Source organism: Macrobrachium rosenbergii, chromosome 43 (genome assembly GCF_040412425.1).
Source record: "Macrobrachium rosenbergii isolate ZJJX-2024 chromosome 43, ASM4041242v1, whole genome shotgun sequence".
NCBI lineage: Eukaryota > Metazoa > Arthropoda > Malacostraca > Decapoda > Palaemonidae > Macrobrachium > Macrobrachium rosenbergii.
In genome coordinates, this window is record NC_089783.1 from 29,579,125 (window position 1) to 29,606,814 (window position 27,690).

Consider the following 27,690-nt stretch of genomic DNA (forward strand, 5'->3'; position numbering starts at 1 on the left):
ATGTCCAAAATTACAATTTGGACAAATATATTCATAAACAACGAAAGAACACATCAATTTCAGAAGGGTGTCTTTGAACCTTAATTTTATTGTAGCCCTGATGATAAGAAAGATTCCCGAAACGCTGATGTGAATAAAAAAAAAAAAGCTATGTTTTCCGGTCTTCTCGTTACCCCGTTTATCATTAAACTTAAACTCGCCAGGAGCGAAAATCTTGCCAGCTATAGAGGTTCAAATATGCATTCACTGTGTTTCAAAATCAGATGTCCTTCTGAGAGGAGAAATTATTTATGAGAATTACGATCCTTCTATTCTTGATACTTTGTTCATTTCTGACATTCTTAAAAGTGCTCTGTCATTCCCTCACCCCAATGCAATCATTGCGATGTGAAATTCGAAGAAATGAAAGTCAGGTACACATTAACCTCAACTTTAAACTTCTTAATATGGGCAAATAGCTTCAACAGTAATTATAACAACTCGCTAAACTTGGCTGCGATTTTACTCTTTTTCGTCTCATTTTCATCATCCGGTTACTTTTTTTTATGCTTCGACAATTTTAATTAGAGGTTCGTTCGCAAAATATCTGCTTAAGAAATCAGATCACATGATAAAAGACATGGCTAACACTGCTGTGTATCCTATCACATCTCACCGTCTTGTCCAAGACTACTTAGAGTAACTTCAAAAAATAAGTTGTAAAAAAAAAAAAAAAAAAAAAAAATTCGGGGGTCGGAGTAGGTGGAGGGGTTTGGATTCAAGGTTTTCATACAAAATGTCAAGGAATATTTGTGTATGGGTGGAGGGTGAGAATGACTAGGATACCTCTCATCCCCCATGGATTTCCCACCTTACGTTATTCGAAAGACACGTGAGAAGTTTTTTTTTTCTATTATCCTTCCTCCCTTTTTCCTGCTACCTTTTCCTATCAGGCAAACATCTCATCAGTGAGATGAACCTGATGGGACTCTTGTTAGTTTTCGCGCTTTATGATCATATGCCCCACTAACAGAAGTTTACTTTCGACAGAGAGAGAGAGAGAGAGGGGGAGATTGAATTAACGGGCCTTTTAAAAAAAACTTTCAACAAAAACAAGGATTAATATTGTGGTTTAATTTCAGAGAGAGTTTAGAGTTTCATGTTAATTGTTATTTCAGTTTGACGTAAATCAGACACGCGTGAAATTGATATCTAGGTTAGAGGCAAATTATGTGCTTTTTTATTTAAATAAAGAGAGCTGTATGTGAAGAACGTTTTAAGATGGTTTATATGAAAGGCGAAATTTACAGTGAAAACAAGAAGTAAAAATGGCAATAAATGAATGAATAGTTAAGTAAATGCATAGGCAACAGAGTGTTGGAGAAAACGAATAAATGAGTAAGTAAATAAGTAATAAACAGTTAAGAATTAAGAAAGAGGAAGCTCCAAAGGAGTAGTGAATAAAACATATTACTTCAATTTCCTTTGGAAATGAGCCTTTAAAATACTCTGCTGACAATTTAGACGGCACAGTTTGGAAGTAAGAGTGTATATAATACGAGAAACAAATTTTCCTTCTCTGAAAGTTATTTTGATTAGTTTTACAAAATACTGATAAATATGCAATTCTGCGTCAAGCTTACATATATGCGTTTTTAGTTCCTTGAAAGCATTACGAATATTAATTCAATTTTGATTATATATAAACCTTTCAAAATAATATAAATGATTGCGATCACATATTTTCTGTGGCTAAACTGAATACACCATCTTAATTAAAATGGTGCCGTAAGATAATCTATAATTACAATCTTACAAAGTTCTCACATTCATGGTTTTCATTTGGTCCTCCACGTAGAGGCTTATCATTCAGCATTTAAAAGACGAGATATGAAATGACATTGCTACATGATTTTCAGTAGCTAATGATGAACACTCCTTTTTAAATACTATTTGAATCTTAATGTAACAATTATATTCAATAAAGAATGGCCCTGCTCATACGTAATGAGGGAAATGGATCGTGATATACTCAGTAACTATCAAATAATGCACAATTTCTTTCGTACTGAAAGACAGTGGTTATGATTTAGTGTTTACAGTATGACATTTCCCTTTCCAAAGTAGGCAAACACGACGCAATATAAAGATGCCCTGGATTCAGATCTTACCGGATATCTTACTGGAAGTTGTATTCGCGTTTCTGTTAAAAGTTATATGTATTCACTTCGACAGTGATACTATTAAAAGTAGTAAACACGAATTTGTTCCCTGTGATGATATGTATTTTCCCAAAAATAATTATGAGACTGTAGCTCTTAATTTCTCTCCTAAATTTTGACAACCCTCCTTTTCCCATTAGCAGACCAACACCCTACCAAGAGGGCTTTTTCACAAGCACACTGGCTCTGTTCCATTAATAACTCGACTGAGGAATAAAAATTTAAAAAGTGAAAAAATAAAGTTGAACAGTCAGCACCTACTCCAATTTGTCACAGCCATCTAATAAAGTACATAATATATAAAATCCAAATTTGTTCTGCTTTGATAGGAAAGCAGCTGTTATAGACGCAGGTCCAGCTTCAAAATGATTTTGTAAAGAAATTATAAATTAACATTAATCACACAAAATAACAGAAAAATTCAGGTTTTTAAAAGCATTGTTGAAGTGTAAACGCAGAGCTCCTTGTGGCTTATGTATTGAACAAAATGAATCTTCACGACATTCTTATGAATCCCCTGTAACTTAGACTCCCTTAATAGCTTAAAAGCTTTCCATTTATAAAAGGAAGCAACGGAAAATAAAGGGAAGAACTGGAGAGAAAATTCCGGTATTTGTTAAACTCCAACGAGTCACCAGCACTGTTTGGATTTTTCCAAATCTTTTACCCCCAAAAATCCGCAAACTTCGCTTTGGCCATCTTTGCCAGAAATCCAATTTCTCAACTCACTCGAGAAAACAGAGGTGACAACATTCCTTTATTGCATGCAAGACGGATGCATCCATAATGCAAGAAAGAAAAACCCTGTGACGTCAGTGTATTCCCGAGGCGTGTGACAGCCAGTGCGAAACTGATTGTTTATGCCTTGATTAAAATAAGACTGTCGAAAAAAAATCCTCTCTCTCTCTCTCTCTCTCTCTCTCTCTCTCTCTCTCTCTCTCTCTCTCAGCAGCAGCAGACGCCGGTAGGAATGAAAGGAAGGAGGCAACCAAAGCCAGAACAAATATTTTCAAGTATTCATATATGAGTTAATTTTGAGGGGGCACAAATTGCAGCCAGATTATATCATATCTATTAGAGGAAGCTTATATCCTAATTATCTGTTATTAGTTCCTTCTTAGAGTATTTGATGTAAGTCCCCATAACTGCAAACAGCTTTAGCACTTTCTTTGACCATTTAAGTATTCAAAATTCCCTACCTGGGTCAGGAAAATCGTAGAGGGGGTTTATTTTGCTATTGTCCGCTAAATTCCATTATTTGCATTATGCATTTCTTGGCGGAAGCACTGAGCCACCATGCACCTGCAAGTTAAGTCAGCTGTAGTAGTCGCAACAAAGTTGGACATGGGTGTGCAGATGGCAACCTCATCTCATGACTCACAACACACACAAGTATGTATGTATATATACAGTATATATATATATATGTATGCATGTATATATATATATATATATATATATATATATATATATATATATATCAGGTTGAAAAGGTAAAAGCATGTATGTCTCTTACAAGTATCAAAGTATTATGCCAACGTTCCACATCACATGATGCATCCTCAAGGCTGGAAAATTACAGACTATAAATACTTAAAACGTCACTTATACAACGGGAAAAACTTAAAACATTTTTTAACATTTACAAATACAAAAATAAAACAAGAACTTCAAAGGAACGCCAACCAAAGAATGAGCCAAAAAGTGACTAAAAAGACGGGGAGAAAATAACCATACGATAGATACTATAACGAACGTGGAGAGTAAACAAACAGGCAGTTATATAAACAGTTGTGTGGACGATGATTGGGTGTTTAGTGTTGGTACATTAGATTTTTTAAAAGCGACTCCAACACCATCAACTCGTCGTTCTTACGGGCAGATCCAATAATTTGAAAATCATTTATATCCAAGCGGGTATCACAAATGAGAGATTGGTTCCGAACATTGGATAGCTGGGGATTGGATAATGTGCAACCTGTCCTGAAGCTGACACCTTGATAGGAGCAAAAACGGACCTTGAGAAGCCTCCTCGTACATCCAACGTAGGTTCCCAGACTACATCTGGGACAGGTATATTTATAAATAATGTTGGATGTCAAGGAAGGGCTCAGTCTGTTTGTTTACTCACCACGTTCGCTATAGTATCTTTCGAATGGTTATTTTCTCCCTGTCTTTTTAGTCACTTTTTAGCTCATTCTTTGGTTGGTGTTCCTTTCAAGTTCTTGTTTTATTTTTGTATTTGTAAATGTTAAAAAAATTTTTAAGTTTTTTCCCGTTATATAAGTGACGTTTCAAGTATTTATAGTCTGTAATTTTCCAGCCTTGAGGATGCATCATGTGATGTGGAACGTTGGCATAATAAACTTGATACTTGTGAGAGACATACATGTCTTTACCTCTTCAACCTGATATATATATATATATATATATATATATATATATATATATATATATATATATATATATATATATATATATATATATATATATATATATATATACATACATACATACATATATATACAAAAATACAAACGCATATTATTATTATTATATTATTCAAAAGATGAACCCTATTCATATGGATCAGGCCCACGGGGGTCACTGACTTGAAATTCAAGCTTCCAAAGAATATGGTGCTCATTAGGAAATAAGAGAAGTTAAAGGGAAATACAGAAAGAAGAGATCTCACTTATTAAAAAAGAAAAAAATAATAAGTAGGTAAAAATGTATTAAAATGTAAGGAGAATAGCGTTAGGGTAGTACTGCATTGCATATATATACATACAATAAATTTTGTCACATACACAGTGACATTTTTCTATATTCACAAATATTAAGCCACAAAGTTCTTTTAATATTCACTTAACTATAACTCTGGAACAACCTATAAATCCTTTTGGTGTAAGTTATTCCCGAAGTGCATGGAATGGATATTAAACGAAATTTGTGGCAAAATATTTATGAATATATATACATACATATATATATATATATATATATATATATATATATATATATATATATATATGTATATATATATATATATATATATATATATATATATATATATATATATATATATATATATATATATATATATATATAAATATTCTTCGTTTTAACGTGCTTTTTTCCCATTTTCTATATGGGGTAAGCACGATGCCTTCTTTATGAAGGACTTTGATTTGGCGTTGGGGTAGGCCGTATGTTAAAATAGCCTGTTCTAACTGTAGTTTCAGTTCTTAAGTATTTTTAAAGTATTTTTTGTTTGGTATGTGACAATTTGACTTCAAACTAGTGATTGCATTCAGTAATGATGTTTAGCTTGTTAGTGGCTTTGATCTTTGTTTTGTGAAGTTTTCTTGTTTATGTCTCTATTCATTTATTTTACTTTGTACCCCGAAGAAGTGTACGCAATACACGAAAGCGCTTGGTACCTGGTCTTTAATTTTCACCTTTCATGTGGTCGTCTACGTATATATTTGTCACGTGCAGTTTGGTGACTTATTGCTGATATATATATATATATATATATATATATATATGGTAAGAGTTACTTACTGGCAATACAAACTCTCAGATGCGGATTCTTGAAACAATCAGCAGCTGATTCCTAACCAATTTTTCCTGTAATGACCACCTTAGTGTTGTTTGGTCTTATAACCCCGGTTCACTTATTTTCACAAAAATGCTTGAAAGTTAAGAATACTGCCATTAATTATAATTAAAAGACAGTAACTTACTGCTCTTGGGTTATGAACTTCAGATAACTGTATATGGAATGAAGACCTGACAAATAACTTAACAAGAAAAATACATACAAAGACACTGATTGACCAGTATGCCTGTACCTGCACTAGCCTTTTCTATGTGTGCTATCATTAAGAGTTGAAAAGAGTATGCAAATATACCTGGAAAATGGGTAAAAGATATGTCTACTTATTTATTCTAAAAGTCCTAAAAGTCTTTCAGCAAATCTGGATCTGGTTTTAGATCTGATTATATAGCGAAGAAATTGAAGGAAGAACGACTCAGTACCCTATTAAGAGTTAACTATGAATGCCTCCAGGGAAGGATAGATTTAGGAGAAAATTTGTCGAAAAATGTATAAAGCAGCCGCAGGTGCACAAAAGTATATTGGCTGGTTAACAAATTTCTGTTTCCATACTCAGAGCCACAGTGAAGAGACATTTTCCTCATATAAAAAATTCTCTTCACTGTGGGTGGAGCCTCATGACGTCAGGTTAACGTCACTATTGTGTTCAATACCCTTACCTGCGATTTTGATGGCTCTGGCATAGGAAACACACTTTTACTCTGATAAGTACCAGAACTATTGAACTTAGATACTAAATAATACCTGCAAAAATTAGGTAGGGTTATAAAAAATACACTTGCCAACTTGCACCTTTATCTGATGATTTGATAAAAAGGTGTTGCCAAAAAACAGTGTTTCATCGGTTCTGAATACCTTAGTAGGCCTATACAGGATATATTCATATTCTGGTCCGAGCGGCTGAGATCCTTCCCAGTCAAAATCCGGTGGCGAACTGTCATAATATCGTTGCTTACCCGTCCACTTGTGCGGTCACCTGTCAGTCGGTCGGAAGAACTTTAGGTAATTCCATCAGTTCATCCGTTCTGGCAAATGGACTGACGCCGCCCATAAACTGTCGTCTACACGTAAGTTTTAGCGTCAGTTTCGATGAAATGATAGTTGGACTGACAGGTAAACCTGATCATGAATACCTGGCCTTTCATTCCTTTAACTGTACCTCCGTTCATATTCTCTTTCTTCCATCTTCCTTTCCACCCACTCCTAACAATTGATTCATAGTGAAACTGCAAAGTTTCCTCCTGCTACACCTTTCAAACCCTATTACTTTCAGTTTCCGTTTCACCGCTGAATGGCCTCATAGGTCCCCGCGCTTGGCCTTTGGCATAATTCTGTATCCTATTCTATTCTTCCAACAGTCTCCTTCAAACGGAAACATCCAGTGATGGATAGAATATCCTCACTGCATTACTATATAAAAGAAAACTTTTTCATAGCCATTGTATCTCGGGCTGTAACATTCATTATTGTCCTTGCATCCGACAACTTTTTTGCCAATTTAATATGAAAGACTGGAAAGTATTAGCTTTTAATAGAGAATTTAAAAGCATGTTGTTTTCAATATCGGTTATTTTTATGTCTGGGCCAGACCAAGGTAATTGGCCACCAAACGCTAGCAAATCTGATAGAAGTATCAAACGGACAAATTGCAGGGAGTATCGATCCATCGGTCCTTTTGATTCATGGAATGGCTCAAAGTTGCTTCATCGCTACGGATTTCATCGAACCCCAAATTTGATGGTTTACTTTTGTATTTTTATTGTAGTCCTTTATATCCAGAAGTCAAATCTTGTTATTAGGAACTGGGAGGAATATATAAATCCACTATTGCCTCTCAGGGGAAAGAGGGCTGTACCGTTTTCCTTGAGTGATTAAGAACTTCAGCTGCATTCTCATAGCATAAGTGTAAAGGCATAAGTGTATCACATTCACTCCCTTTGACAGCAATTGCATTGATGAACACTCATGTCTGTCTGTTGAGTTTTGTTATTCATTACTTTTTTTTACATGAAAATTACACATTACTCATTTAACAGTCAATATCGCCCAAAGCCTGAAGTCGCCAGTTAACCCATCAAGGTTTCGCGCAAAAATCAGTACGTAGAAACAGACAGAAAGGCAGACAAATGTGTAGCCACATATTTAAATACGCATCCATGAATGATAAATAAAGTGAAGTTATATGTATATGTATGTATGTATGTATATATAAGTATATATATATATATATATATATATATATATATATATATATATATATATATGTATGTATGTTACAGGGAATATGTGAAATCCAGGGATTTCACGAAATCCCTAGGGAATTTGTGAAATGAGCAACTTGCTTAGGAACATTTCATCCCCAAGGGCTAGTACTAAACACGGCGAGAGAGTGATTCATCTACACTGTTTCACCGTTTAGTAATAGCCCCTGGGGGGTTAAATGTATTTCGCCATGTTCAATACTAACCTCTGGGGAATCAAATGTCCCCAAGTGCATTTGGTCTCCTGGTGGGTAGTACTAAACACAGCGAAACACATTTGATCCCCCAGGGATTAGTACTAAACATTGTGAAACAGTGTAAATGACTCACTGTTTTGTCGTGTTTAGTAGTAGCCCTCGGGGATCAAATGCTCTTAAGAGAATTGGTCATTTCACAAATTCCCTACGGATTCCATGAAATCCCTGGATTTCACACATTCCTTAACATATATATATATATATATATATATATATATATATATATATATATATATATATATATATATATATATATATTTTATATATATATATATACATATATATACAGGGTGTTTTGAATTTAGAGCCCCCCTCTACAGTATAAACTAAAATTGATATGGACAAAAACAAAAGTAATTCAGAACAGGTGTTTATTTAAGTTTCTCTCTGAGTATTTAATATTTTGTGTGGCCCCATCTGCCTGTACCACAGCCTGCATTCTTGAGGGGTATGATTTCAGCAAATCACAAAAAAGCTGAGACTCATACTCCATTTCCCTGAGCACTTCAGTCACCTCTCTTTGCAGGTCGTCGAGGCTTGGTATACTATCATAGTTCACTGTGCCCGCTTCAACACGATCCTTTAAGATACTACCAATGTTTTCACACACATTAAGGTCAGGGGAGCTACCTGGAAATTCACTTGACGACAAGAAATCGATACCACTATTTCGAAGCAGCTCCTGTGTCTGAAAAGCCTTGAAACATGGTGCCTTATCATTCAAAAATGTGACTTCTTCAACAGATAACACATTTTCAGGATCTTTGAGGAAAGGAAATACTCCACCAGTAAGCACAGTTTCTCTGAAGTATTCACCATTCCATGACTGTCCTTTTTCTTTGATGATCCACATTAACCATTTGGCTGTGAAACAGAGAAAAATTCACAAACATTCAGGAAATTTCACAACTTGGCGATAGCGCACGTCATCGCTGATATCATCCAACTTTGCAGCCCAAATGATGTCATTTTTATGATTTGGCATCCTGACTGTGTAACTGAAGAATTCATCTGATGCGGCAACATGGAGAAAGTCAGCTTCATCCCAATCTTTAAGAAATGAACACAAAACTATGCACAGTCTTCTCTCTGTTGCTGAGTGATGTTGGGCTTGCTGATAACACAAAATGGCTTGATACCAGATTTTTTCAAACTCACGATATACAGCACTATAACTTCTCTTCTTTCCCCTTTTTGTTTCTAGTTCAAGCGCCAATTTCCGTAAAGACTTTCTTGGTCTACCCACTGCCTCACCTATGATGTCTTTTGACTCCTGAGAAAGGACTTCAGGCCTTCCAAGATTCTCACTCTTTTCGTGATGACAGTCATATGGATTTTTGTTCCAGTTTCTTTTAACAAAAATTTAACAAATAGATCTGGCAAACACGCCACAGGGTAATGATCATGAATGGTTTTCTCGTTCAACTTCCGAAAGTCCACACAAACTTGGGCTGAACCATCCTTCGTAGCCACTGCTAACAACGGGAAATTAAAAGGCAAGGAACTGGGCCTAACAATGCCTTCCTCCTCCCACTTATTAACCTCTTGCTCTACCTGTTCTCTAACCTTAAAAGGAATCCTATGTGAAGGAACAAAAATAGGCCTAGTATTATCCTCTAAATGAACCTTGTGTTGTAACAGATTTGTTAACCCTAACTTATCCCCTTTAAGTGCGATTATGTCCACAGACTCAGCCAGAACATCTTCCACCCCCTCAACGTATTCTTTAAAATCAGCATTGGCTAAATGATCCCTAAAAACCTGCCCCCTAGCCTATAAATCTGCCTCCGAAAAACTATAAAAGTCCCCAACAATAGCAACTGAGTTATCTTCATCAACCCAGTCAACAAAGTCGATTGCATAAGTGCCCTTATGATAACTGTGAACTGAATCATTACAGTTTAGCAATCCACCAAAGTATCCCCTGAACTCAATACCTTGTTTATAGAACCCGCACACACTACCCCCTTCAGCTTTTCACTACACTCATCCACACACACCTGTCTGGATTTATGCTCTCCTTTCACTTGAACCTTCACCATAGCAACCATACCAGGACCAAGAACCACATCATCCGACAAAACCCCTTATAACACTTCTTACAAACCGACATATGTTCAGCATCCACCCGCAAAATCTCATGTACACCCGAACCATTACCATCAACCACTACACTCCCATCCATCCCCTCGTAAGGCACAAAAACACCAGGTACTCCAACAGTTATGCAATGTAGTGCGCGGATAGAGGAACAACACTAGCTCCATCTGCACAAGGAAGCATCATAATCCCTGAACCGAGGTCTTGAAAGGCCTCACCTAAGGAACGAGAAGTTAGAGACCCATCTGGACACAGGCAAGTCACCATCCTTCTCTTTGCATTCCCACCTCCTTCAGAGCTCCATGCCCCTACCATGTGGTCCCATCTTGTAGGGCCTTAGTTTTCTTACCAGTGAAGTCCCTTAAGCCCTCCTCCACTGCCATTATCCACACTGAAGCCACCTCTTCTATAAGGTAAAGTGATCTGTTACAAAGGTTCTTTTCATTCAGTCACACCATTTTAATTCTCTCACTGAACTTCCTATTTCATTTCTAAGTGCCAGTATTTTCTTATTAACCTCGCCTTGTTAGTGCAGTGTTACGTAAATTCCAGTGTTTAAGTAATTACATAAAATCGTGTGTTCAAGGCATCCTTGGTACCCTCCATGCGCCACCCTGTCCTATGCATATTTTACTGTGGCCTTACTGGCCTTTAATTTGTAAATCTCTCCGTTTACAGAGGGATCGTTAGCAGTGGAACCGTTTCCTTGATTGTGCTTTGCCCTTCGTGAACCCCCACAATGCCCTTATCAGCATCGTTACACCGACGGATATACCTTCAAGTGTTCATAGTTATAATTAATCTCTTAGGCCTTACCTGCCCGATTAGTTCATTTCATCTTCTGATTGTTCATTTAATGTAAGTATACGTAATCCTAAAACTTAACCGTAATTGTTTACTTACAACTGCCTTGTGAGTAGAGCCCTCAGCTTAGTTATATTCCCCTTTTTTCTTTTTTTTTTCTTTTTTTTTACGATTACCCGAATCAATTGCAGTCAGATCCCAGAAAAGTATTGAGGCAAGTAATGTAATCATTCATTTAGAGTCTATAACTGGCTCATGATAAGCAACCCTTAGGTAAAATCGTATATATATATATATATATATATATATATATATATATATATATATATATATATATATATATATATATATATCAGTCTCATGATCAACATCTACCATACGCAACTGTGATTGTACGGAGCAGTTATCTTTACAAACGTTATTACATTTCACCCCCAGAAAATGAAAAGCAATGAAGTTTGCATTATCCCGCCATCCAATAAACGCGAAGGAAATATATCAACATGGGTTGTGGGAAAGCAAACAGCATTAATATTTGTTTACTCGCAGTCTGTTGGTGAAAGCGCACCCAGGTCTCTTCGTTATTCCCCGTCGCAATCATGTGCAAGAAATATGAACACAGCAGCCACCAGCATCGTTAACGTCATATTCAGAGTTGTAGAATCAACATAGAAACGGAGGAGGTTTATTCAGGCAACCGTGAACTACTGAGAGGCCAAATGCGACGGCCGGAGTACAAAAGATCTGGTTCGGTAACGAGCTTAGCGCCGTGAAGTACGGTTGTTATTCATGTGCAAATTTATTTTTTTCCCCTCTATTTATTTTACAAAAACCGATTTGTTATTTCCAGTAATTATATTTGACTGTAGATTACGCTTATATTGTGTTATATAAAAATTTTTTCCTAGACTGGCTTCAAGTCATTATTGGTAGGTAACTTCTTCACCTGATTTTTATCTAAAATTTATAAAACGCTGGTGTTGCCTGCTGATTGGCCATATTTTACACACACACACACACACACACACACACACACACACACACACACACACACACACACACATATATATATATATATATATATATATATATATATATATATATATATATATACTTATATATATATGTATGTATGTGTGTATATATATATATATATATATATATATATATATATATATATATATATATATATATATATATATATATATATATATATATATATATATATATATATATATATATATATATATATATATATATACTTATATATATATATGTATGTATGTGTGTATATATATATATATATATATATATATATATATATATATATATATATATACATATATGTATATATATATATATATATATATATATATATATATATATATATATATATATATATATATATATATATATATATATATATATATATATATATATATATATATATATATAGTCAGGAAGTGTTCCAAATGCCTGGTTATTACACAACTAATCACAGAATTCAAAAATTTACCTTACTTCAATAAAAATTACAACAAAGTACCAAGGTAACAGTGATCCCTTAAAATGCTTTATTAATCACGTGAAAAATCAAACGAAGTTTATCAAAACAAGTGTGAGGTGTCAACAATTAAACAAGAAATATACTAGAGTAAAAGGGCTTCACTCCATCAAACAACTTTGACTGTTTCCCTGGTCTAAATTCTCTTCAGCAAAACTAAAGGAACAAAACATGTTTATCACTTTGCCTTACGCACACAAATAATCCTACTCACTGGTGGTCAATAAATGACACTGTTTTTAAAAACTGTAGATACATGAATTTATTTTTGAATTCGAAATTTATAATTAGAATTCACAATCTGAAAAGTTTATAATACTTAAAAACAACAGAAAATTTAATTAATTCTTGAGTTAAATTATTAAACAAAACTAAATCCCAAAACTCTAATTTATCAAGAAATTAAATTAATCAAGCAAAATTTAAACTATTAAGAATTACTGAAGATTTGAAAAGAAAATCGTAGTAAATGAAAATTAAATCAAGTACGCATTGTTAAATTATCAAGAAATATTTAAAATACTAAGTAAATAAATGTTAAATCACCAATATATAAAATGTGAAAAACCAAGAGATTGCAAACACATTAACACACAAAAATACACAAAAGATTTATCAATAATAATTTCACTAAGGCAAAATTTCTCTCAATATACCTTATACCATGGTAATAGCAAGTAAAATTCACTTTACCTTACACAAGCTTGTGAAAACCTTTGTAAAATCCACAAAACACACTTTTGTATGGCGCCGTTACAGCTTTTCCTACTTTCAGATCGCAACAGCTAAGATCAATACCAGTGACCACACAAATATTCTACAAACAGCAGGCTTACAAAACAAAGACGAAGAACCAAAGTTGGTTTCCAGAACAGTACATGAAACATTGTGAAGTCATTCGTCTTTTTCTTGATTGACACAAAACCTTGCACAACTTGATTGCCACTCCTGCGCTTGTTAACTCGTTATCTCTTGTGACGATAACTGAACCAAAACATGAGTATAGAACACTTGTTGCTAAGGGAGAAAATACAGATCACATACTATGTTATTATTAATGATGTATTATTAATTTTAAATTATGCTGTTAAGTTATCTAAAGTATTCATTCTTTTGAGATTTGACATTATGCTACATATGATATTTCAACAATCATTATTATTACACATAAAACGTGATAAATAGAAGAGTAAACATATCAAAACTATAGGATGATGTACATATTACAAGGCAATATCATAAAAAAATATATATGTATATATGTGTGTGCGTGTGTGTATAGTGTGTTTTCGTATATGTACATGCGAGCGCATGCAGACGAAAAATATCCTGGATTGTGTAGAACATGAGAAGAGTATATTTATCTCTAAATCGCAGGCAGTTTGGGTCAACTGAACTAGGGTTAAACATAAAGCATTTTCATCCTCTGTGAAATAGGGTTCAAAAGGTTGTCTTAGTCTATCTTACTAGGTTGCCATGACCCTTGTGATAGATTAATATTACCTCTCTTCTTGATAAAATCATATATATATATATATATATATATATATATATATATATATATATATATATATATATATATATATATATATATATATATATATATATATATATATATATATATATATATATATATATATATATATATATAATGGGCATGATATTTTCATATCACTATATTTTAAGTGTTATATTCACTAATATGCAAAGATACGGATGTATGAATGCACGTGCTTTCATGTGTTCTTTCGCTACATATATTATATATATAGCATACTGTAACATATCTACAGTATATATAATAAACTACTCTCCCATTGTCAGTAATAATATAACTGGGAGAAGATATTGGAGCTGTTCTCGCTGGAATGTCTTCTTTTTCACTGAAGAGTGAACTTGACTTTTGGGCAATAGAGAAAATGGGGTGTAAGTTGAGAGACTGACAGACAAAAGTACAGGCAGACAGACAACAATGGAGAGAGAGAGAGAGAGAGAGAGAGAGAGAGAGAGAGAGAGAGAGAGAGAGAATGTACATAATAAACTGATTATTCTAATAAGTAAACCATATTCTACTGAGAAACCACACGGAGAGGGTATGCCTTATTTGACACTAAAGAAATAATTTTTTTAAGACTTAAACATTTCCCTAATCCAAGATATAACAAAGAGTGTTAGTATTACACACCATTTTCCACCGTTGAAACAAAATGAAAAAATCCTTGAATTACCATCTGGAACCAAATTCGAACGCAAATCCTTTTCAAACTTCCCTTTGATGATATCCGCACCCGCCTCAAAAATTTCATTGAAATCCAAAAGTAACTTTTTGTGACATTTAATGAAAAATCAGGATGCCACCAGATTCATATTAGATACAGATCCATTACGAAGCTTACTCAGTTCTTCCTTGGCCCACTACCACACCTACAATTACTTCATTGAAAGTCATCAGTAAATTTTTGAGATATCTTCAAAAAATTAAATCGGATTAACATCATACAGACTTCTTCGTCATTGCCCAGCCATCCATCACTTAGACAGAAATACACAAAGTAAGAATTAGCCAAGGGAGGAGGGGCGAGGGTAAAAAGAAACTCTCCACGAATGGAAATAGAGACAGCGAGAGCTATGTTCCATTCCTGTAAATTGCATCTCGAAAGTTGAACCTCTCAGAGAGCTCATACTTTTTCCAATTTGTTGAAATTGGGGCAATCAAAATGAAAAACTCTGATATGTATAAAACAAAAAACTAGGAATGCCATGAATAACATTAAGAGACGTTTTTCTAAACAGACAGGCAAACAAAAAGACACAGATGAGAACCTGAGTTTCCTCCAACCTCAGCGTTGTATTGTAATTAATTTGCACAAAGAACATAGTGGTTGAATTCTAAATAGCAGCTGAACAGAGAACAGTAAAGAACTTTCTTCCACGTGATTAAAGAGAACCGGCAGAAGGAGGTAAATAACTACAAAGAGAACATAATTAAAAATCCTTTTTAAGAATAGAAAAAGTAAAGAGTATCTGGTATGCAATTCGTAATAAGGAGAGGATATTTAAAAAAAGTTATCTTCTCACCTAACAGTGGAATAAGACTGAATGTAAGTCAAGATGTGAACTTTTGTATACTGGCAAATGACTTTTTATACAAGGCAATTTTTTCAGTATTTATGTCAAAGGCTGAGGTCTGTATACCTATTTCTCTCTCTCTCTCTCTCTCTCTCTCTCTCTCTCTCTCTCTCTCTCTCTAATGTAAGAAAGCTACAATTAAATATATTTCTATATCATTACAACACACAACATTTCTTTCTCACTCTCCTCGTCCCAAAAGCCCCCTGCTCTCTCTCTCTCTCCCCTCGTCCCAAAAGCCTCCCCCGCCCCCTCCCCCTCCCCTCCCCCCCCTCTCTCTCTCTCTCTCTCTCTCTCTCTCTCTCTCTCTCTCTCTCTCTCTCTCCTCCTTACACACACACACACACACACACACACAAACAGTATGATTTCTCTCTGGGATATCGAATCCTGCAACCTTTTCCACTTTTTATTTCCCCACAGAATATCCCCGAAGATATATCGTGTTTCCACATCGAGGGTCACTGATCTCCTCAGACCAAGGTCATTCTTGGAGGACTGTTTTCATCTGGAATCTCACCCAAGCGAAATGATTATTTCACCTTCGAAAAAAAGAAAAATGACGCGACGTTTCTTTTGTTATTCCTTTGGGATCAGCCCCAACGTTTAGGTTCCCCCCCCCCTCGAGTCCTTTTTTTTTAATCTCTTTTCCTGGCCTTTTTTTCCTCACTTGTCCTGATCACCTTTCTTGAATCCCGCGATAGATAATGAAACATTGGGGGTCGATATTGTCGTCATTTACATTATCGAAAATAATACTGACTCAGTGTAATTCAAGGGCAGTGTCTCTGCATTCCTGTGCTTTCGTGAAGGTAAAACTGACTAGATGTGAAGTCTCGGAAGAGTTCTTGAATTATGTTCTGTTCCTTGAACTTTGGATTTGTTCCATTTACTACAGTTCCGAATCGAACCTCTGACATAACACAGCATTATTAACTCGTTTGTTTACTTTGCTTTCATGAATCATTCTAACATGCACTCTCATTTTCGATGTGCCCAGGATTACAAATCGAGTTACATTCGGTGTCACTAATATTTATCTCTTCAAACGTATTATCAGTGACTGCTGTGATAAAAATGTTAGTTATACCGTGAAAACATATAATTCTCGAAACTGGAAAATAGGTCGTATTAATTTGCCTGTGTTATTCATTTACATATTATATTTATTAGATGATTTCAACAACATTAAAGTCTTATTAATGCTGAATGCGTTAAACAGTCATATCTAAATTCACGTTAATCATTGCTTTTCAGAAAACCTTTTATTTGCTGCCGCACATGAGTCCACTAGGCAGTAAAATGCCACTATTACTGCTATACTCTGGCTGATTTTATTCAGGAGTAATTAAATCTTTTCACGTATTAATGATTACCAGTGACGATATGATGTTTAATGCTTAACGGATTCGTGTAATTTATGAGAGAGCGTATTGGTATTGATTATGGCGCGGGATATTCTATACACGTGACGCTGTACCCTAATAAAGAATGTGATTAATATTCATCTCTTTCTGACTACTGTATTTTCAGTGTATTCAACCTGTTACCTAATGTGACACACATGAAAGGGTCAAAATTAAAACAATAGCTTGCAGATAACAGTAACCAAGGAATTCTCGGCAACTTTAATCGACCCTTAGATTAAGCTAAAAATGTTTGGCAGAAGGACCAGAATGTCATGAAATGAGGGTTCGCTCAGTTTTCCAATAATTTTTTCTTTTCTGGAAGGTGGTGGTGGGGGGGTGAGGGGAAGGTGGGTGGTGGGAGTGTTTTTGGGGGACAGGGTTTAGAAATAATAACGATCGTCAAACACTGCAAAAAACCTAGTTTAACGTAATTCAGTGGTTAAAAAAAGGGAGAGATTTACGCAAGCTCATATAAGTGGAATACATCGAACACATCCATATGCATTCTTGCACAGATAATAATAATAATAATAATAATAATAATAATAATAATAATAATAATAATAATAATAATAATAATAATAATAATAATAATAATAATAATAAAGTCAAGCGGATCGGGAACCAAAATATTAAACTGAATAGAACAGACGCGACATATGTAAGGTTGCAAAAAAAAAAAAAAAGAAAATTAATGGCCAACTCAATAACGGAAGAGGAAATAAAACTCAAGATAATGCGGAGACGAATGAAATTGCTGGCTTTCTTTAGATTTTGCAAGGGAATCCCTTTCTGAGCCCTGGTAAAATTACCTCAGCGTGTTCAGAATCTCTGTGGGATTTGGTAGCATGGATTCGACGCTTTTTGTTTAAACTCCTGAGGGACCTGGCAGTATTCATTCGGCGTTTTCTGTATAGTTAAGGAACCTTGTTACATAAATGCGGAGTGTTGGGAATATCTGTGACCTGCTGATATTAATTCTGAGTTTTCTCTACACTTACAGACGCTGGTCACATTAATTCGGCGTTCTGGAAATATCTTTAAAGCCTGGTGGTATTATACAGCGGTTTCTGTGTAGATGAAGAACCTGGTCACATTAAATCGGTGTTTTTGGCATCCTTGTTACCTTAGTATTATTGATTAATCGTTTTAGGAAGCCATGATGGACCTGGCAATATTAATTCAGAATTTTCTGAGTTTCTGTAGGAACTGGTAATTTCAGAATAAATCATAAAATGCACAGCAGAGAGGAGTCCGCTGGTAAAGGTTTTGGTAAAAGTTGAAACTAACTTCAAAAACGTGGCAGTACTGAAATCTAAAACCAAAGCGATGAAACATCATATCGTAAAATGATCACTATAGATGAAATGAAATAGTGGAATATAAGTGGCTAAATGTGCCCAGTAGGCCTATGCGTTACAATGTCTATGGATACCATGAAATACAAAGCTTCAAGTGCCCGAAATTTGGACATAATATTTGCAATAATTATCTTAGATAATATGACCTTTGCTTATTCAAGATGAGCCAACAAGTAAAAAACAAAAATTAGGATTACTTTACCTTCCGCTCCTGGGTTTGGACGGGTTATAGTAGTCACTTGAGGAGGAGACCAGTTGGTCTTGAAATTGCGGTGAATTTTAATGCTTTTAATATAGTTCCAAAATGCAACGAGATTTTAGTTTAATTCACGCATTATTGTTTACAACAATGCCAAAATTCGCTTGATTCGCATCATCAGTAACAGTAACAGCCTTTTGCTGTCATATGTATAGGCATTTTTCTTCTTTTTGCGCGTTGCGTTATATCTACAAAAGCATTACTGCACTTTTTCCACCAATATCAAAATACATTTCTTTCCTCTTGCAGTAATTTTCAGTGAGACACTTCGGAAGCCCAAGAAAACGTTCGAAACAGAATGTTCTAAGGAGCTATTTCTCAGTTGTTATTGCGTATGTTGAGGACTCACTTTGTAGCTTTGAAATTTTGCACCATTCAGTTTTAGAGCACTCGTTCCTTTTCTTCACTCCATGATAATTTATCTTGGTAAACTTCCCCATCTGTCAAACATGCACAACAACATAAACGATCGAATTACAAAGCACAAGTGTGCTCAGCCTTTGCTACGACGAGTGAACCGTCGTAAAGAAATGTAGTTACAGAATACTGAACATCCGTGGAAATGTTTCGGCGTTAATTGGGTAGTTCGGATATGCGTCCACTTAACAAGGTTATTTTAAGCCAAGGAGCCAAGAACATAATTTAAACGTTTACCAGGGTATTGATATTAAATGTAAATACTTCTCAGCCATTCTGGATACCATCGTCGAAACACTTGCGGTGTTAATTGCAAAAAACATAATTTTGTTGAATACTGGGTAGGTTAACGCAAGCAGAAATTGCAAGAATACTGTAACGATGCAGAACATTCTGCGTCTAGTTTAATTCTGGTGTAGGCCCCTCCAAAAGACCACTTTGCTATTGGTAAAACCTGTTTGGAGGTAAACCGTCACTGATAACCTGATCTTGGTTAAGTTGCAATCTTAACAATTTACCGTTGCTGAAAATCAGTTGATCTAGTCGACATATGTGTACATTTTTAATAGGTATAATATCTGATTTTTTTAATCATTGTCCCATGCTCATTTGAATGAAGTTCCTTTAAGACCATAGCTGAAGAGCGTAGAATTTTAGAGAAATTTGTGAAAATATTATGAATCTATTTCACCGCGTGCAAGTATACATTATTTACATGTGAATAAACCTTTGACATTGAAGTAACTTCTCCAACCCCTTATTTTTCTGTCGACAGTAGCACACTCGAGGCAGAAAACGCCATAATTTTAGGAAATGTTTTCCACATAATGAAAAACTACAAAGGCTTAATGGATATTTTTTTTATTGCAGAATAAAATTCACAATTATAAGAAACACATTCTGAACCTTGTAACGGGAATGCAATATAAATCTTTCTCGCATGCATCAAGATTTTATCTAGGATTAACTCTCTTAGAATCTTGGAGTCGCAGAGAAATGAGCTTATACACTTGAGGATAATAAGCACAATCTAATTCTTGGAATAGAAACTTGAATAGAAATGATAGCTTCACTTCGTATAACAAAAACAGTTCACTTCGTATAACAAAAACAGTTCTGTTAAAAAGTTTTTGGTCAAGCATATGTAAAGCACCAACTAAAACAAACAGACAAACAAACAAAAAAGGATTCTTGAACAAAAAAATAATTTGAAAAGTAAGGGAAGAATCTTTCTAGAATAACAGTTGGAATAATACCTCTGTAAGAGATAATGATTAATTATTAATTGTTACTATATTTCATTAAACAATATAACAATGAACGTTTTATGTAAAAATTACAATTCAAAATAAGGATAGAATAATCAGAGACCAAGAGAGGGAAATCAACTAACAAGAAAACATTACAAAAAGCAGGTCAAAGCATTATTTCAAAAACAAAATAGTCGTTGCAGTGAATGACCACAAATGATTGCTTGTGTGGACTCATGCCCTTAAAAACAAACCACTTCAACCTCCAAGACCATAAAGTTTCGTTCAACCACGAATAGTTTTGACGCTTAACCAAAAGTACATATTCTTACAACCTAGCGGGACCCGCACGCATACGGGATACTAAAAAGTTACGTGGAGGGAGCATACTCCCGTCAACACCAACTCCTGTGAACGTACTGTATATGTTCATCAAGGGGATCCGGTTAATCGTCTAGATCGGGAAATATAAATTTGAAAAGTGACGTTTATTCTGCATACATAAAAACACCTGAAAATAATTGTCGTATATTACATGGCTGACGATCATTTTTTATCGAGAATACGCTACATGTTTAGCGAAGTGTATACCATAGATACAACAAAAAACCCTGATCTGTGCCTGGATCCAGAGTCATCCCATAATTCCAACTCTCCTTGTCTTGAACCTAGACCACCCTTCCAAAAAAAAATTCACTTGAATGTACCATTTCTGTTTTGAGATATTTTGTTGACGAGCAGGAAAACAGAAACAAACAGAAAAAACTAACGTTGGTGACGAAACCTCCATACATATAATATTGAACATTATGCATCATACATTCAGGCAAAAAACAATTTAAGTCTTGTACATAATACAGCTTCTACGTTCACATCTGGTCTTGGTTGGTAGGTGAAGTCCAGATATCCACAAAAGTTCTCCTGTTCACTTTAACACCTTGCCATCAGCAACTGGTTCCTCAACCCGACTTCCGGCCACTGACACTGTGCAGGGGTCCACACTTGCATAAAGCCAGATTATACCAGCAACCCAGCTATCTTTCGAAAAAAAAAATAATTGCGTGCTTGGAAGATATACAAGAACAATCTAAAAGACTCATGCCCTCAAGAAAAAAAACAAAGAAAGGCGCATAAGCTAAAGCACATTATGAAAACGAATGAAGTTCAAGAGGCAGATCGTAAAACACAAGATCAAGCAAATGCGGTCGATGAGTGCCCCAAGGAATAACCACTCGTTCCTGATCATGGAATCATTGACGCTATGTGGAATGGCATTCCCGTTCCCTAATTCCAGTTCCTCGGATTTCAGGGAGCGTGGGAGAGTCCGTCGGAAACCAGAGACCTGTAGGCATTAGAGAACATGAAGTTCTATTACACATTAGTTAATTAAGTGTTCGGGTAATCTGTATGAAGCTAAGCTTGCTTGGAATGGAATGGTTCCTTATGTACTCAATATAGATTTCGAGAATGCATTTAAAATTATTTTTGGAGGCACTGAAGCATTTATCGTTACTTCTAAAATTCGAAAATTTCTTGATGATGAAGGAAGAAGGTACTGTTTCTTAATTTCATCTTCAGTAATTAGCAGTGCATTTGCAGGTGTTATTTGATGTCTTCATTTGGCAAGAAGATGAAAGCTCCTCCAGAATTAAGTTAATATGGTAATTTTTTTTATTTTCTATCACTTCCTTCAGCATTATTCCAGTGTCAACAGAGAAAGTTAAAATTGAGAAATGAAGGTGAACTCATCTAATAATTAAATAATCGCACAACACTGGTACTGCTTTTTTTCAATACCCTAAACTTTGTTGAAAAGTAATGTAACATAAATTTACAAAACGTTGGTTTTATAACAGTTTGCCTGTGAAAGTAGTTAATCCAAAATTCAAGTCTCAGGTTGGTAGGGAGCCCTCGACTCGATGATTATCCTATCCAGATTTTTCATGACTCGCCTCTCTCTCTCTCTCTCTCTCTCTCTCTCTTTCTCTCTCTCTCTCTCTCTCTCTCTCTCTCTCTCTCTCTCTCTCTCTCTCTCTCTCTCTCTCTGGGTCTTGTACACTGTTCCGACTGTCGTATCATTACTGTTACCTCTTCTTTTCAGTTGCTATCACTATATTAAAGTTTGTTGACAACTTGAATGTCAATGTATATAAAGTAAAATATCATCAGTTTGAACTTTTACGTTAACTTGGTGATTTCTATAGAAACTGAGATGGCTGCTGCTTTGGTAGTCGAGGTAAACCTCGGCTCCATGTGAATTATTACTGTTGTTCCAATCAGATTTTCATTTCAAGCTCCAGTTATCAGTGAGCGGTCGGAAAACTACTACTTGATTTCTATGGTATAGTAGACGCTGAGTTGCCATTTGACCATCATAGCCAAGTCTGAAGGGTTCACAATTCACTAACAAACGCAGAAACTTATACACTGTGTTAGTAATCTGTCCCTTGCGAGAAGCCGCTCTGTTGCTCTTAATTAAAGCCTTTATCAGGTTAGGATGGCCTATGATTCAGAATGCCACTTTTAAGAAATCGCACTTTTTATGGCCTTTGCGTAATTTTTGGAGTGTGTTCTGTATGTTGTAGGTATATTATGACTTCTTATAAGTTTTCCTTATCAATGGCAGTTTGGATACCTATTTTCTCTCAGAAGCCCATCTCTCCACCAATTATTGATAAAGTTACCACATTCTATTTGATTTGTTAACGGTTTTCAAGCAACTGAAATGAAAGAAGACCTTTTCATTAAATGACGTCCTTTTCTGATAAAAGCTATATCAACATCGTGTCAGGCAATAACAATACAAAGCATATCTGCTTCTCTTGGATTTAGAAAAAAAGATACCTTTGCTGTATTCTCATTACTATAAAGAAGTAGTAAAGTGATAGACCTTATCCAATATCTGGGTATGCCTTGTAACGTATTTCAGTGGTCTGGTGAAAGTAGAGAGACGAAGAAAGGCCTTACTTTCATTTTGGAACATATCTTTATCTTCCAAATAAAGATAAATGGGCTTTATTTTTAAAGCTGGAATAATACTGAGTTAGAAGGATTTGCTACAAATACTTTACATTGAAGTAATATGTTGCACGATACTTACAAGATTGTTATAGCCTTTTAGACAAAGTAGAGTTGCCATCTTGGATAGAGGCCGATGAAGGATTGTGGGTAATCCACCGATATGGGGTTCATGCACCATCCTGTAGACTATGCATCCTATAATCACGCTTACCAGCACCAGGACAAACTGTTGGCACACTAGCTGAACTGTCGGAAATAGGAAGCATAAATGATTATCCCTTACATTACAGTCAATCAAAGATTACTCTGATATGTCGACTACAGCAATAAAGGTACATCAGGTCAGGAGTAAAATATCTAAATTGGTAATCAATGGGATGTAGAATAAAAGTAAATAAATGTTTTTTTTTTATTATATTAACTCATTTACTCTCAGCACCAAAATGAAAATTCGTGGCTAAAAGATCAGTAATGCTTTCAGTAGACAATACGCTAAAGGTGGTTATCTAGTTTCAGTTGGGCTTGCATTATTCCAAATATAATCTACGCTTATATTTGATACGAGGATTCTGCGTGAAACTCCATTAACATAACGGCATTAAATCATGCTTACCGACGCTGTTTCACATTTCCACTTATCTGCAAGAAATTAGCGGCATAAAATCAGTTTAATTTTTTCATAGTAAAAACGTTTCTTTTTTCATATTTCGGTTCTGCATGACTAGGCATTGATATCTGCATAATTTGGAAAATTTAAAGTTGATTATCTAGACTGAGTTGGCAACAAATTGCCTGCTCAGATATCAACGTTGTATAAATACTAATTTATATCTTCATCAAACAGTTTTTTTTCATTAATCATTTTAGGGGGAGGTGGGAAAATGGGACTGCCACAAGCGTCGAGAATAGGTATTTCTTTAAGTATCAAATAAAACTTATAAATCGTTCAATAAAGTTTTTTATCATGCGCTCTCTTGCAGTTTTATGATGGAATAATAATAATAATAATAATAATAATAATAATAATAATAATAATAATAATAATAATAATAACGGTGTTCAAGGTCTGGAACATAGCATTTATCCAAATAAATATATATAAATATATACATACATACATGTACTGTATAGGCTATATATATAAATAATATATATATATATGTAATTTTATATATATATATATATATATATATATATATATATATATATATATATATATATATATATATTAGTCTAAGAACAACAGAAAAATAGTTGTATAACATATGTTTAATTTCTAATTCATGAAGTACCTCAAGGACTTAATTTTTCAAAGAAGTATCTCAATGAGAATTACTCATAAAACTTCCACTATATTCACTGCATGTTCTGTATTTCCCTTCTTCCCTTTCACTCGCAAACGGGGAAATCGAACTTTTGCCGAAAGTTATAATGGAATTGCTTTCTGCAATTAAGAAATTGGGTTACACAGGAACAGACTTTTCCGTCCAAATACGCGCTCAGTTTGCAAATTCAATTACAGCGAGGGATCAAGTTCACCGATGTACGAAAGAGGAAAATAGGCATTTTCATGCAGAGTTGAGTGGCTTTGAGTTAAGCTCCATGTGCAGAGGTTCACGGTCGACTTCAGCTGATAATTCTATAAATCAAACGTGAATATTTTTATTACCGAGGTCTGGTGTCCCTCAGGAAGGTATTGTGAGAACTCGTTGGTTTTAGTCTTTATTGCTGAGGAGAACAGATGGTGATTACTGCAGTTGTTTTTTTTTTATTTTTATTTCTGTCCTAAAATAAAGCGAAGTACAGGCCAGTCTTTAAAGTTATGAGAAAATCGCGAACTATGCAACTATTTCATCATTCACTATTTATAGATGATTCTCTAATAGAGACTTTGTTCATAAGATATATCAGATATTACCATGTTCTTACCTTCAACTCTAAAACTTGAATTTATATATATATTATAAACGCACATGTTTATATATATATATATATATATATATATATATATATATATATATATATATATATAATGTGAGTGTGTGTGTATGTATATATATATATATATATGTCTGTATATATATATATATATATATATATATATATATATATATATATATATATATATATATATATATATATATATATATATATATATATATATATATAGGTATGTATATATATCTATATATATATATATATATATATATATATATATATATATATATCATATATAATAAATATATCATATATACGTATATTTACAAATTTATATATATATATATATATATATATATATATATATATATATATATATATATATATATATATATATATATATATATATATATTTTGTATATATACGTACATATGGATATATATATATTTATTATATATACTGTATATATAGTATATATATATATATATATATATATATATATAAAATACAGTATATATATATATATATATATATATATATATATATATATATATATATATATATATATATATATATATATATATATAGCGCTGGTACTCTTTCAATTCCTTTAGAAATGATTATATACTGCCAATGCTATCTGCTCTGCTTGAAGATTAGTAGAGTATTTTACTGTTCTGCTTGAACGTCAGTTGATTCTAGGAAAGTTTATCTATTTATAAGTACTGGAAGTCATGTGTTTTCTTCTCTTCCTCACAACAGAAAGTATGCTTGATTTAAGTATCTGAACATCTTTTTTAGCATTTCTAAGAAACTTATCTCAATAATGATCTTCAATTATCCTTCTTAAGGATGACTGTTTTTATTAATGATTGCTGTTGCAGTTAGCTTGCTTTTGTATATAACTTTTTCTGGAAACCTTCCTATCTTCTTAGTATAGTCCTATGAAACTGTTTAATTACGGTTTAAAGGAATGTTGGGAATTTTCCTTATAATTCGCTTTTCAGGCTCAGTGATGTTGGTCAGGAAATGGCCAATGTTCATATTGGAAAAAGGATAGTGTGTGGAATGCGGGAAGTCTTTTATTGAAATATTCAATCAGAAATCCATGGAATCCTTCTTCGTCTGGATTCAGGTTCTACTTCAGGTTGTGGTACCGTCGACATGTTTCGACCAACTCGTTGGTCATCCTCTGTATGTGGTTGAGCAAGATCTGGAGAAACAAGGCGCTTGGGTCGGTATTTATAGGGGGGGTTCTTGATCGGTGCCGAGTTATGATTGGCTGCCTGGGGCAGGCCATCTCGGGCGGATCCTTCTCTCTCATGTTGATGTTTGGGGCTCATCTTGCGTGCGAGCAGGCATTGTAGTGCTGGGGATGAATGGGAGAATTTCGATCCTCAGATGTGGAATTTTGATTCGCTCGTTCCCTATGGGGGTCGCTCAATGCAGGTCTCCTGGCGGCCGTAGTGAGGAGAAAGGTTTCCTGCATAATGTTGAGGGTTGGTTTCTCCTTACCAATGTGCAATGCTTCCAAGAGGTGCAGGCAGCAGTGGTCCGTAGTTCAGTAAATTATTTCCATATTAGTGATTATATCTTTTCTTGCAATGCTCTGGTTATGGCGGTCCTGCCTTGGTTAAAGATGGCTCCCTCATGGGTGTGGCAAAAATCCTCTTGGAGAAACACATGGTGGTCATACTGATGTAAGAACCGAGGCATCCTCGGACGGGGCATGTGTACTGGTATACCACGTTGGTTTTCTTCAAGGGGTCCTGCTGAGGGGGTCTGGATTGTTACACATCACCAGGCTGCTCGTCTTTTTGTTCTTGTAATAAATTACCAGATGAATATTCCTACTGGGGTCAATGGAAGAGGATGGAACAACGAACAACACCCTCCAAGGGCAAGGGCACCGCAGTGACATCATCGAGTGCCTATGTTGCATGGATGAGAAAGATGCAGAAAAACAAGATGAGAACCATCACCAAGAAGCTGATAGCCCTCAACAAGGGTAAGCTATGCCTCCCGCAAGAGAAAGATGGATATATAAATCTTGCAACTTATACTCGACTCCCGAAGATGAAATCCTGAAGATGGGC

At 34.7% G+C, this 27,690-nt stretch overlaps 2 protein-coding genes across 9 annotated transcripts in view; one reads left to right on the forward strand and one right to left on the reverse strand.

Moving 5' to 3' along the window:
• LOC136828715 (solute carrier family 22 member 6-like) overlaps positions 1-27,690 on the forward strand; it is a 133,278-nt gene that overhangs the window by 30,772 nt on the left and 74,816 nt on the right. The gene's annotated exons all lie outside the window — the stretch shown is intronic.
• Positions 20,225-27,690, reverse strand: part of LOC136828712 (neuronal acetylcholine receptor subunit alpha-7-like) — a 37,662-nt gene continuing 30,196 nt past the window's right edge. For all 7 annotated transcript variants that reach the window (XM_067086851.1, XM_067086855.1, XM_067086850.1 and 4 more), the window contains exons 9-10: positions 23,735-23,901; positions 20,225-21,976 (exon numbers count right to left, since the gene is read on the reverse strand). In XM_067086851.1, coding sequence (XP_066942952.1) covers positions 21,770-21,976; positions 23,735-23,901 — 374 coding nt within the window. In that variant the 3' untranslated portion in view covers positions 20,225-21,769. The remainder of the gene's footprint in view (positions 21,977-23,734; positions 23,902-27,690) is intronic.